Below are 12,301 nucleotides of genomic sequence, written 5' to 3' on the forward strand. Positions count from 1 at the left end.
TTTATCAACTGAAATTTTGCAACAAAAGAAATAACAAAAACATGGTTTATTAAATCTAAACAATAAAAATTTAAAAATATATTTCAAGTACATTCAAAACAAGGTGCAAGGGGTAGGTACTTCTGTACCAAACTTGCAAAACATTTCATTGACCACCAGATGCAGGTCAAAATTTATTAAAATGGGAAGTGAAATGAAAATGCTTAGACAATACCTATACACAAAAATGGAATGGAGCCAAGAGAAAATAGTAGATGGTAAAAATCATTTAGAACTTGGAAGGATGAAACTACAGAGATGAAGTTAATGTTATTTATTCCCTGCCTTCAATCTATTGCACTACCTACCTATCTTTCTTACATTAAATAATTGTTTTTTTCTTTTTTTAAATCCATATGCATAGATAGCAGCTGGATCTTGGTTACTTCAAGATCATGATTTCAAGCCTATCTGATCTCTGAGCTTTATCAACATTACATACACAGCTTAAACCAACAATAGATTGAAATTGAATCTAAAATGAAGCAGCCTAGAATAAAATGTCCTGATCTTCCTCTTCTAGCATATTGAATGCCTGTTCTTCATCATATTTACGAGACTTCCTAAAAGCTTCAGAAGCTGCTTTGATCACCTTCTTCTTGTCTTGAATTTTCTTCAAACGGTAGAACTCTTCTCTTTCCAACTCATCCAGCTCGGAAATAATGTATGCTAGTGTCTTTTCAATGCGAGGAATAATGACATGCTCGATGGCATTTACTCTCCGATTAGTAATTTTGATGACATCATCTAATGTTACAAATGACGTTTGCAGTGAAGCAAGTTCTACGAGGAGTTTTATAGCTGTCTGGTAATTTTTCTTCAGCTTTGCCAGCTGCTGTCCACCCCTAGCTAGACCAGCCAGTTCGTAAGTGTCTGTGCCATCTTGATAGCTCTCAAACACGGGTAGAGTAACACCTGCTACATTGTCTTTCTTAGTGCGGATTTTGATCTGTGCCTTGGTGACATTTTGTAGAACTACTTGGTTGAAATCTCCAGTAGTGAACTTGGCCTCTGCTAGAGAGAACGCAGCTTCTTTCATTACCTCTCCCATGAGAGTTTTAGTCTCAATAATCTTGCTGAGAATCATTCGGAACCTCATCTGTAGAGCATCAGCCTTCTTCTTGAGAAGACTGTGTCCCTTCTGAGCTCCCTTCAGACGAGATTTCATGAGTGACTGAGCTCCTCGGGAAGGGAATATGGGTAGTCTCTCTTTACCTGACATTCTATTAGGTTTCAAAGGTTCCTGGAAGGTAGATCTCTCCTGTTGTCACTCCTATCTTATCAAAAAACACAACTTTAAAAATTAAAATCAAACTTTTTATCAAATCGAAAGATAATGGAATAATGGAAACGAAATCAGCTGATCAACTACACCCCAAACACCCAAAAATGCTCAAGGCCATTTTACAGTGTGGCAAACCTGAAATATTTTTTTTTCTAATTTTTTTTATTTTTTGAAAATTTAAAACCCATTTTTTGAAAATTCCAATGGAAAAGGCAGAATTTAAATCAAATTTCAATAAAAATCAACTGAAAGTATCGTTTCAAAAGCTTTTAACCAAGACAATTTCGGTTTTATTAATTTATTTTTTTTTGGGTGGCAACAGTGTACTAAGCAAAGTTTAAGCACTTGCTCGCTTCTCCAATGTAAACATTTCTCAAAAATTGCCAGCTTCTCACTTGTCATTTTTTGATCAGCCAGATGATTTTTTTTTTTTTCTGTTTTTTATCTCGCCTGATAAAGTGAAGTGATAAGCTACTTCGCATTTTTATTGCTGATAAAGAAATCTATTCAGAGATTGTTGTTTGCTCGTGAACGTTTTATCTAAAATAATTATGATGTTAAGCCGGAGCGTTACAGTATTGGAAAATGTAGCCAAGAACACTTCACTAAAGGTAAGTGAGAATTCATCCTCCGTCAAATTTGAGAATGGTCAGGGCATATAAAGAACAGAGTAGGCCTTCATGAGAAATTTTTGTTGGCACAATGCCCAGATTTTCAATACACCTTTCCCTTTGTACGATTTAGTTTTATTTGTATGACCTTTGGACTTATGGATGTCAATTTTATCTTTAGGTACCTCTATGTACGTCATTTTTCATAATCTTATCAATGAATGAAAGAACCCATTTCACGAGTAAAGATTTATCAGTTCAATAAGAGGTGAGAGGTTGTTGATTTGAGAAAAACAATAATATCTACAACTACTGATAGATGCTCTTTCATGTTGAAAAAAAAAAAAAAAAAAAAAAAACCTTAAAATATCTACAACTACTGATAAATGCTCTTTCATGTTGAAAAAAAAAAAAAAAAAAAAAAACCTTGAATATCATTTTTTAGGTCCCTAATATCTGCATGGTATCAATGCAGGTAGATGTAGAGAATGCCAAAGGCATAAACCCCCCCCCTCCCCCCACCACAATCATAATCATGTAGGTTTTCAACCAGAATTCAATATGTACCTTGACAAAACATGTACACTTGACAACTTGGGGCATTCACCAAACATCATTATAATAAGTACAATTCACAGCTATTCTATTTTCCTTTGTCTTTATCCAGGCACTATCCGCAGCACCGTCATGGAGCCAGCAGAAGAGAAACCTCAATGTTCACGAGCACGTCTCATACACTCTTCTGAAAGAGGGAGGTATCCCCGTGCCTCCTTTTGGAGTTGCTAAAACCAAAAAAGAAGCTGGGGAGATTGCAAAGAAATTGAACATCAAAGATATTGTGCTCAAAGCTCAAGTCCTCGCTGGAGGTCGGGGCAAAGGAGCATTCAAAGGAGGACTGAAGGGTGGTGTAAAAATGGTTGACACGTAAGTGAAACATCATCAAAACTTTTTTTTCCACTGGCAGCCTTCTAAATTTAAATAATGAGCTACAGAATTTTGTTCACACATGATGTAAATTTTTGACTAACCTCTGTGTACCTGTACCTATTACATACAACTGGTACAACAGGTTCTTATGTTGATTTTTTCATATTCTGAATTCACTTAGAAATCATTATAACCATTATTACATTTTTACCTCTAGTCAAATAACTAACCAAAAGTGTGTAGCCCTTCTATTTTCTAAAACCTTCTTTTTATCTTCCAGACCTGAAGAAGCTGAAGAAGTGGCCGGTAAAATGATCGGTGACTACCTCATCACCAAACAAACTGGAGAGAAAGGCCGAATCTGCAACGCTGTGATGGTGACCGAACGTAAATACCCACGCAAGGAGTACTACTTTGCTTTCATGATGGAGCGATCATTTGCTGGCCCCGTTCTGATTGCTTCTTCTCAAGGAGGAGTTAATATTGAGGAGGTTGCCGCTGAGAATCCATCTGCTATTCTGTATGAGCCTGTAGATATTACAGTTGGTAAGTATCTGGGGGCATTGTCAGTCCAGTGATGAAATTAAAGCTTACCATACTAAAAAGGGTTTTTCTTTCCCCTACATGCACTAAACACCAGAGAGGCTGGACTTATTGAATACTTTTGTGTTGATCAAATATCTGAATGGGAAGTTTTATGTCTCTTATTGCCCATCTGATATGTCTATCATCAGATGGGCAATAAGAGACATAAAACTTCCCATTCAGATATTTGATCAACACAAAAGTAGGTATTCAATAACTACGGTATGGGTAATATGGGTATGCTATGACAAGGACCACATGGATCTAATGTTTCAAAGCATATCAGGAGTGTGGTACATAATTACATAGGTATTACCTTTTTTTATTTTATTATTATTATTATTATTATTATTACCAGACAATGCATCACCAGATGGTCACCCATCTCGATACCAAAAAAAGCGCTACGTTGCTTAACTTCAGTGATCGGTTTGATAGAGGAAACTGTAACTGCTAAGGTCTTATCATCCTGAAATCAAAGAGAGAAGGAAGACAGGATAGGAGGAAAGCCAGCTGTTCCGAGAATGAACGTTATCCTCTCAGGATAAAATCCGCCACAGGCAGGAATCAAACCCGCAGCCTAGCCTGCCTAGCACTTACAACGCAGACACACTACCAACCAAGCTAACCAGGCTGGCAATTACTTTTTTGCATTGGCTCAAAATTGCACTTACGCACATCATGCACTTACGCACCTGCCTCGGTGGTGTAGTGGTCAAGGCGCTCGCCTGGTAAACAGGAGGGCGTGGGTTCAATCCCAGCCGATGCATGGAATTTTATCCTCATATAATTTGAGAATTTGACCACAATAATTGTAGTAGCCTACTGCTGGAGTAAAGGGACTTTTTCAGTCCTATGCAAGCAGTATAAATAAGCACTATTATTTTTTTATTTTTATCATTTAATTTCTTTCATCACAGGCATCACCAAGGAGCAAGCACTCAAGGTAGCCGATGCTGTTGGTCTCAAAGCTAAACGAGACATCACAGCGGAGATGTTAATCAAAATGTATGCTCTGTTCATAAGCAAGGATGCTTCTCTCATTGAAATCAATCCGTACGCTGAAGATGCCACTGGCAACTTCTTTGGACTGGATGCTAAAATGAGGTAAGGTGTTCAGCTATTTTTTTTTTTTTTTTTTTTTTTTTTTTTCTTTAAAAAGACATGGAGAACAGGATAGAAGAAACTCAGCTTTTTAAGAGGTTTGATAGAGGGAACTATAACTGCAGAGATTTTATCATTCGGAAAATTAAGAATGAAAGAGAAGATCAGAAAGCCAGCCATTCCGAGATCGGACCTTTAGGATAAAGTTTGCTTTGGGCAGCCATCGAACCCGCGGCCTAGCACTTACAAGACAGATGTGCTACCTTGTGCTAGCTTCAAAATAACTATCCTGACAACAAAAACATTATTTTTTATTGTCTTATTTTCCTTTTTTTTTCATCCTACACACCTATACCTACTTGTACATTATTATAAAATCTAAATTGTTAAAACTAAAAAGCCAATAAATTACAAATCAAATACCATCACTTATTATGATTTTTGTTTCAGGTTTGATGACAACGCTGAGTTCCGTCAGAAAGCTCTGTTCGATCTACGGGATTGGAGTCAAGAAGATGCTAAGGAGGTAGAGGCAGCCAAACACTCCCTGAATTATATTGCTCTCGATGGTAAGTAAACTCTTTTTTTTTTTTAAGAGGTTTGACAGAGGGAACTGTAACTGCTATGGTCTTATCGTCCCGAAATCGAAGAGAGAAGGAAGACACAAAGCCTTGGCTGAAGACACTGGACACATCAAGAATATCAAGATACAGATAGATGGTCCTACGGAAGAATCACCAAGAAGAAGATTAGAGCACGTTTGTGAGGCAATTACTAGAATTTCGAGTCTTATTCTGGTGAAACATGAACCAATTGTGCTGGACCTCCCATCACGACCCAAACCCAAGGACCCAAATCTTCATGACTATCATGAATATTTAGATCTTCGTCCGGCTAATTAAGCCCAGTCAGATTTAGACTGTATTTCATAACCGGCGAGAGCGAGTTTTGAGTTCTTGTTTTGGTATCTTCCGTGTAGTTCAGTTAAAGGGCATCATCCAGGTCGTCGAAGAATTTAGAATCTAAATGTTTTTTTTTTTTTTTAAGAGGTTTGACAGAGGGAACTGTAACTGCTATGGTCTTATCGTCCCGAAATCGAAGAGAGAAGGAAGACAGGACAGGAGAAAGCCAGCCGTTCCGAGAACGAACATTATCCCATCAGGATAAAATCCGCCCCGGGCGGGACTCGAACCCGCGGCCTAGCGCTTACAAGGCAGACGCACTACCAACTAAGCTAACTAGGCTGGCTGTAAACTCTTTAAATCCTAACATTGGCAGAGATTTTTTTTCATCTTTTTTTGACGTAATTCTTCATGTGAGTGTGGAGTAATTTGTGTGAACATCACGAGGTTCAATTTTATCCACAGTTAATCGTCAGAAAGTTCACGAGAGTTTCTTTTTTGTCATTTCTAAAAATATTAACGCGGTTCGTCTACAGAAGCCATTAAAGTGATAAAAGTGTCGCAATTTGGATGTATCCAAATGGATAGAGTGCCAAGATAAGGAGGGTTAATTTCATAGAGCTATAAAGTATTTATTAAAGAGGTTTGATAGAGGGAATTGTAACAACGAAGGTCTTATCGGCCTGAAAGCGAAGGGACAAGAAGGGCAGAATAGGAGAAAGCCAGCCGTTCCCGAAAACTAAACTTATGTTTTCAAGGGAAAGTTCTTCCCGGGGGTAATCGAACCCATGATCTAGCGCTTAGACGGCAAGCGTGCTACCTTCCAAGCTAACTAGGCTGGCGTAATTTGAATGCATGACAAACAGTCTGAGTTTAGCAGGCCTGTATAGTAGGCGTCCACAACGAAGAACCGACCATTGACCCTAGCCTAGTACCGACCCAAGAGAAAATAAACAAACCATGCCATTGAATAGAAGCGTCCTCAGCGGAGCCTTGACCATAGTACCGATCCTTGCAAGAAAATGAAGAAATTGAGTTGAGTCCTGAGTATTTTTCTGCTATGGTGAGTTGAGTCTTGAGTATTTTTCTGCTATGGTGAGTTGAGTCCTGAGTATTTTTCTGCTATGGTGAGTTGAGTCCTGAGTATTTTTCTGCTATGGTGAAACCGCGGCCTAGCGCTTACAAGGCAGACGCGCTACCAACTAAGCTATCTAGGCTGGCACTTGAATCCTTGAATCACATTAAATCTTGAAGCTTGAATCGTATCAACCATTATCTGACTACATTGTATGAATTGTACCTGCCATATTTTCTTTTCAATAGGTACCTAGATACATAGTACATAGGTAGATACCAATTTATTGATTTGGATATGATTTTAAATGGAGGGGCAGTTGGAAGAATTTATTCGAGTTAGGCATGATTGGGGATTTTGGAACATCCACTAAAAATGACCATTAATATTTTACTATTAGGATTATCTTTTGATCTCTCTCTCTCTCACTCTCACCTCTATCTCTCCCTCTCTCTCTCACCTCTCTCCCACTCTCTCTCTCTTGTCTCCTACAATTAGGTGTGTGTTATCCTTTTTACATGGTTTTTTGCTTACATTATGAAATTTGGAAATTTGACATCTCCACTAATTTTTTACGTCCTCTTAGAGTCGGAAAAAACTTTGAATCTACCGGGAAGTGAACCCGGAATCTCCGGCACGTGCAAGCCTTCGACACGTATGTAAAAAGGGCTTCTATAGGACCCTTAAAAAGGGCTTCTATAGGACCCTAAAAAGGGCTTCTCTATAGGCCAATGGGTACCAGAATATTTCCGTTGTGTACCTATAAATACTGAAGATTTGTTAACCAACTTTCATAATCGGACAAACCTCTTTTTCTTCCAACGATATTATTCTCACAACTGTCCCATTTAAAGTAGGTACTTACATATGATCAGTTGACAATATTGAATCTCATCAGACAATGGTACAAATTTCAATGGTACAGATATCAATCAGTCTCTAGCTATAAAGGAGACATTTATATCTTCATGCTGATCTGATGATCCTATTCAACTTAACTACCAATAACTTACTGTATCATCCGAAGATAAGTACTTACAAGTTATTTTCATATCCTCTGATATGTACAAATTTATGTACCCTATTGTACCTAACTCTTCACTAGGCATTTCAGATACACTTTGCCTAAGAACACTAGGCATTTCACAGAATGACTAGGTATTCTATAGAATGCCAGTAACATAGGTATACATAATTATTAATTATTTACACTGTCTTTCTGTTCGCAGATAAAATGTATTTGAGGAGTATTGTGCTGTCCTACGTCGCCACATTTCACTTGTTCCATGTTTCCTCAGCCATTACGAGTAGCGATGACCGATTCGTCAAGAAATACGCCATGATGAAAGTAAGTTTCGCAGAAGGTGCTGGGTTCGATGCCCAACAGCGACAATTTTTTCTGAATGAGACATACCGTAGATACTTTCTCCTATCCTGTCCTCCTTGTTGGATATCGGGAGGATGAGACCTTCCTTGTTATAGTTGCCTGTAGGTACCAAACGTTTCGAAAGAGAAGACGAATTTTGAACGCTCCAAGGCCCTATTACAGTATTTTATGTGATCTTCCAGGGGGTCTTGAAGACCTTCATGGCCCCTTCGGGGGCTGCGGACCCCAGTTTGGGAATCACTGTTCTATTCTACTTTTCTCATGAGTTTTATCATTACTCTGTCCTCACCCCTCCCAGGTCTACAACACTTATTTATACGTTATCCAGATGGATATGGCAGCAAGGAGTCATTACAAAAGTAGGCTACGTTGCCAAACATATCAAAGGTGCAACGGTAGAACAATGGTCCCGGCGAAGGTCAATGGTCGCCGTTGTGGTCACGCACTTAGACGAGCTGCAATAGCTCACTTTTTCACTCATTTTCACCAAATTCTTTTGTCCATTCTCGCCAGGTTCCATTGGTTGTTTGGTGAACGGAGCCGGTCTGGCTATGGCCACCATGGACATTATCAAACTGCATGGAGGTGAACCTGCCAACTTTCTGGACGTGGGTGGTGGCGCCACCGCTGCTCAGGTGAGAAATTTCGGAACTAAGGATCAGGGCCTAAGTGTGGGACTATAAACAGGGAGGAGAATAACTAACCCTAACCAGCCTACCTAGCTGGCAGCTTTTCAAAGGGTTTTCTATGCCTAAAAAAAAATAAGTGCAAGTTCTCATGGTGGTTGAGTGCGGTTTAGGACGAGCCAGGAGCCAATTAAACATGGCTAGAGACCATCACCCTGGTGTAATAAAAAAAAAAAATTAATAATAATAATAATAATAATAATAATAATAATAATAATAATAATAATAATAATAATAATAATAATAATAATAATAATAATAATAATAATAATAATAATAATAATAATAATAATAATAATAATAATAATAATAATAATAATAATAATAATAATAATAATAATAATAATAATAATAATAATAATAATAATAATAATAATAATAATAATAATAATAATAATAATAATAATAATAATAATAATAATAATAATAATAATAATAATAATAATAATAATAATAATAATAAAGAGATATCCTTTCTTTATTTTGCCATCACCATTCGGCTACAGTTGAAGCCATATTAACAACAATTGCGGACCTTTTATTGATAATTTTTACCCAAATGCCTTTCCCTCTATTGATTTATTTCTTAATTCGCAGGTGAAAGAGGCGTTCAAAATCATCACCGCAGACCCCAAAGTGTGTGCCATCATGGTGAACATCTTTGGAGGTATCATGCGATGTGATGTGATAGCCGAGGGTATCATTGCAGCCGCTCAGGAACTTAGTCTCAAGATTCCTATCATCTGTAGACTCCAGGTAAGACGGAGTTCGCTGGTTCGATTCCCGCCCGGGGCGAATTCTATTCTAAATTTATCCAGCCACAGGTTTCATTACTAAAGTGGTAGGATTCATTACTTTTTCCCCATCCGTGGCACAAGCTCCGGCCTTTAGGGATGGGTATACCATTTGTTAACTATTTATTTGACGAGAGAATTGTTCTGAAAAACCAAACTTATAAAAAGAAATAAATGTGTATGGTACAAACCTTCTCTGTTCGATTTCAGGACGACAAGATCTCCGTTGTTACGGTTCCCTCTGTACGCGTATTTTACTTGTGGAATCAGAACTAACCTCCCAATCTTAGATCTGTCAGGTTCAGGGAAATGTCATACTTGATTTCCAATGATTTATTCAGGGTTTACACGCTTTTCCCGGAATGAAATTTTTATGACTATTCCATGACTTTTCCCGAAAATTTCCACGAGTTTTCCAGAAAATTATGGGGTGGAGTAAGATTATCCCTTCATTTAAATAAAATATGCAATATGCAGAACGTCAAGGAATACGAGAGAAATGCGCCGCAGGCCGTTTTTCGGAAAATCTTGATATGTAATTTGAACATTTCTTAATTTTTAACCGGGTGCCAAATTCCATGGCTTTTCCAGGTTTTCTTTAAATTTTTACGATTTTCCATGACTTTTTGGCCGATTTTCAGATTCCGTGACTTTTACCAGGTTTTCCAGGTCGCGTATAATAACCTGTTATTACAGGTAATAACCCTGTAATAACCCTGTTATTACAGGCGCTACCACGCCACCTAGTGGTTAAACTGATCCCCGTATTTTCATTTAGATTCTTTATTTCTTTAGCAGTGCATTAGTCCTAAACAAAAAAAGTAAAAATGGATGCAACACACAAAGGATCAAGAAGAGACCGCCTTAGATTCTTTAGAATATCTCAATCCTTCCCTTCAGAAGAGAGGAAATTGGCTTAGATTCCGAAAGCATAATGGAAAAAATACGCTTTTTTAAGCTGAGAAAAAAAACCTTATTTAATCTTTTCTCTCCTTTCGCTTCCCCAGGGCACAAATGTGGACGATGCCAAGGTCCTGATAGCTTCGGCCGCCATGAAAATCCTCCCGTGCGACAATCTAGACGAAGCCGCCAGACTTGCCGTCAAACTGTCCAGCATTGTCGGCCTTGCCCGAGCCGCCAAAATGGAGGTCAACTTTGAAATCCCGCTGTAAGGAGTCCTATTCGATTTCATTTACCCCATCGCTGCAACTCTTGAATATTTTATTTGCTGTCGATATTTTATATTCGATAGCAAACAGATTTCGATATTTCATTTGTTAATCGATAGCAAATTTAATTTACTCCATAGGACAACTCTTGAATATTTTATTCAATTTGCTATCGATATTTCATATTCGATAGCAGATATAATACCTATATTTCGATATTTCATTTGTTAATCGATAGCATATTTAATTTACTCCATTGAATTATTCTGTTTGAAGCTGCCGCTTTTTCGTTTATCCTTTCCACTCCATGACTGCCCCCCTCCCTCCTGCCCTCCATTTTTCTTCTTCTTCTTTCCTTCCTTTCCTTTGAGAATAAATAATCTTTTTCAGCTGATTATCTATTCCTGCGTTTTTAGACCGTCTCTGTGTCTTCTCTCCCCCCCCCTCTTTATTTTCTTCTTTTTAGTCCGTCCTTCCTTTATTAATAAAAGGTATAGTGGACGGACTATTGTATTCGCTTCAGTGTCTGTCTGTGTGTCCGGAGGGACGGGCCCAGCTTGTTTTTTCTTGAAAATACCTAGTCCTTGTTGTTGGTGTTTCTTCTTTTCTTTCCTTTTTCCATACTCACTACTCGCCATGTTTTCCTGCTCCTCCTCCCTCCCTTCTCTTTTAAACCCTTTTATTTGTACAATAATTGTTAACAGTTTTTGTTTTTTTTTTTTTTGTTTTTTTTAGGAATTAGTTTGTATTATTTATTTATTTATTGCCTGCAAATTATAGAATCCATTTTAGGAGATCCACCGAGGGGTTTTGGATTGTCTGTTTCGTAGAAGCCGGAATGTACATTAGATCTAATAACCATGTATTTCTAATTCGTAAGATCAAAATGATTCAATACTCCTTTTTTCGTACGATATTTCTTCGCTTTTTTTTGAGCAAAATTCCCTTTAAGGATTTTGTTTTCCACTAATACGTGGTTGCAAAGCAATCAATTTCTTAACTAGATCGTACTGTCAGACGTTTTAACCAGGGGCTCAGAAAACTGTAGATATCAGATCAAAGGACCCCAATTTCCTATGGTTGCTTGATGAATATGACGTGATGTCATAGCGTATGTCGTGACGTCAGGGTACAACTTTTTCAAAATTTACCGGTATATTTCAAATAGAAGTCGTAGAAGAAAAAGGAAAATTCCGCATAGGTAGTTCCTCATTTTTTCTGCTCTTTGACTTAGAAACCTTAACTAAATCAGCTGATGTATGTAAACCTTGTTGTAAAAAATATACATCTATAAATTAAAAAAAAAAAAAAAAAAAAAAAAACGACGCATACGGTCTATTGCCAGTAGCTTCATAGCGTGTGACTGTACCTTTAGTTTCTCAAATAGGTATAAAAAAATCTCCACTGGGAACCACACCTCCATATTCTACATTATGTCCTTATTCTCACCTCTATATTATGTTATCTTCACACCTACATAATGTCCCTATAAGGTTCTTTACCATTACCACTAACTATAGATTGTTAACCAAATGTTAAAAATAAATTAAGAAAAAACCCGTTTTAAGAATTAAAACAAAATTGACTGTGTATTTATTTAAATTTTAAATTCTATAGACATTTGGGGAGGGGAGGGCAGTAAAAAAGAAAAGAAAAAGTTTGATAGAAGGATCTGTATTGAGATATTACCGACCCGAAATGGAGGAGGGAAGGACAGGATAGGAGAAAACCAGTCGT

At 37.5% G+C, this 12,301-nt stretch overlaps 2 protein-coding genes across 2 annotated transcripts; one reads left to right on the forward strand and one right to left on the reverse strand.

Annotated features, from left to right (window-relative positions):
- Window positions 1-45: 45 nt before the first annotated feature.
- On the reverse strand, window positions 46-1,393 carry LOC103507362 (V-type proton ATPase subunit D). The gene has a single exon (XM_008471829.3). The coding sequence runs from the start codon at window positions 1,259-1,261 to the stop codon at window positions 530-532; it is 732 nt and encodes a 243-aa protein (XP_008470051.1). The 5' UTR covers window positions 1,262-1,393; the 3' UTR covers window positions 46-529.
- A 355-nt stretch (window positions 1,394-1,748) lies between these two features.
- LOC103507361 (succinate--CoA ligase [ADP-forming] subunit beta, mitochondrial) lies at window positions 1,749-12,145 on the forward strand. The gene is made up of 8 exons (XM_008471827.3): window positions 1,749-1,935; window positions 2,603-2,859; window positions 3,143-3,408; window positions 4,368-4,554; window positions 5,002-5,120; window positions 8,429-8,550; window positions 9,199-9,357; window positions 10,403-12,145. Exons 1-8 carry the CDS (start codon window positions 1,876-1,878, stop codon window positions 10,565-10,567), a joined length of 1,335 nt encoding a protein of 444 aa, XP_008470049.1. The 5' UTR covers window positions 1,749-1,875; the 3' UTR covers window positions 10,568-12,145.
- The last annotated feature ends 156 nt before the right edge of the window (window positions 12,146-12,301 follow it).

Source organism: Diaphorina citri, unplaced genomic scaffold (genome assembly GCF_000475195.1).
Source record: "Diaphorina citri unplaced genomic scaffold, Diaci psyllid genome assembly version 1.1 scaffold309, whole genome shotgun sequence".
NCBI lineage: Eukaryota > Metazoa > Arthropoda > Insecta > Hemiptera > Psyllidae > Diaphorina > Diaphorina citri.

What these genes read in the sequence shown, in the direction of transcription:
- LOC103507362 (XM_008471829.3), bottom strand. Translation starts at nt 1,261, where the DNA reads ATGTCAGGTAAAGAGAGACTACCCATATTCCCTTCCCGAGGAGCTCAG.
- LOC103507361 (XM_008471827.3), top strand. Translation starts at nt 1,876, where the DNA reads ATGATGTTAAGCCGGAGCGTTACAGTATTGGAAAATGTAGCCAAGAAC. An exon ending in GTGGCGCCACCGCTGCTCAG is followed by an intron (nt 8,551 to 9,198) that starts GTGAGAAATTTC and finishes CTTAATTCGCAG; the next exon opens with GTGAAAGAGGCGTTCAAAAT. An exon ending in CTATCATCTGTAGACTCCAG is followed by an intron (nt 9,358 to 10,402) that starts GTAAGACGGAGT and finishes TCGCTTCCCCAG; the next exon opens with GGCACAAATGTGGACGATGC.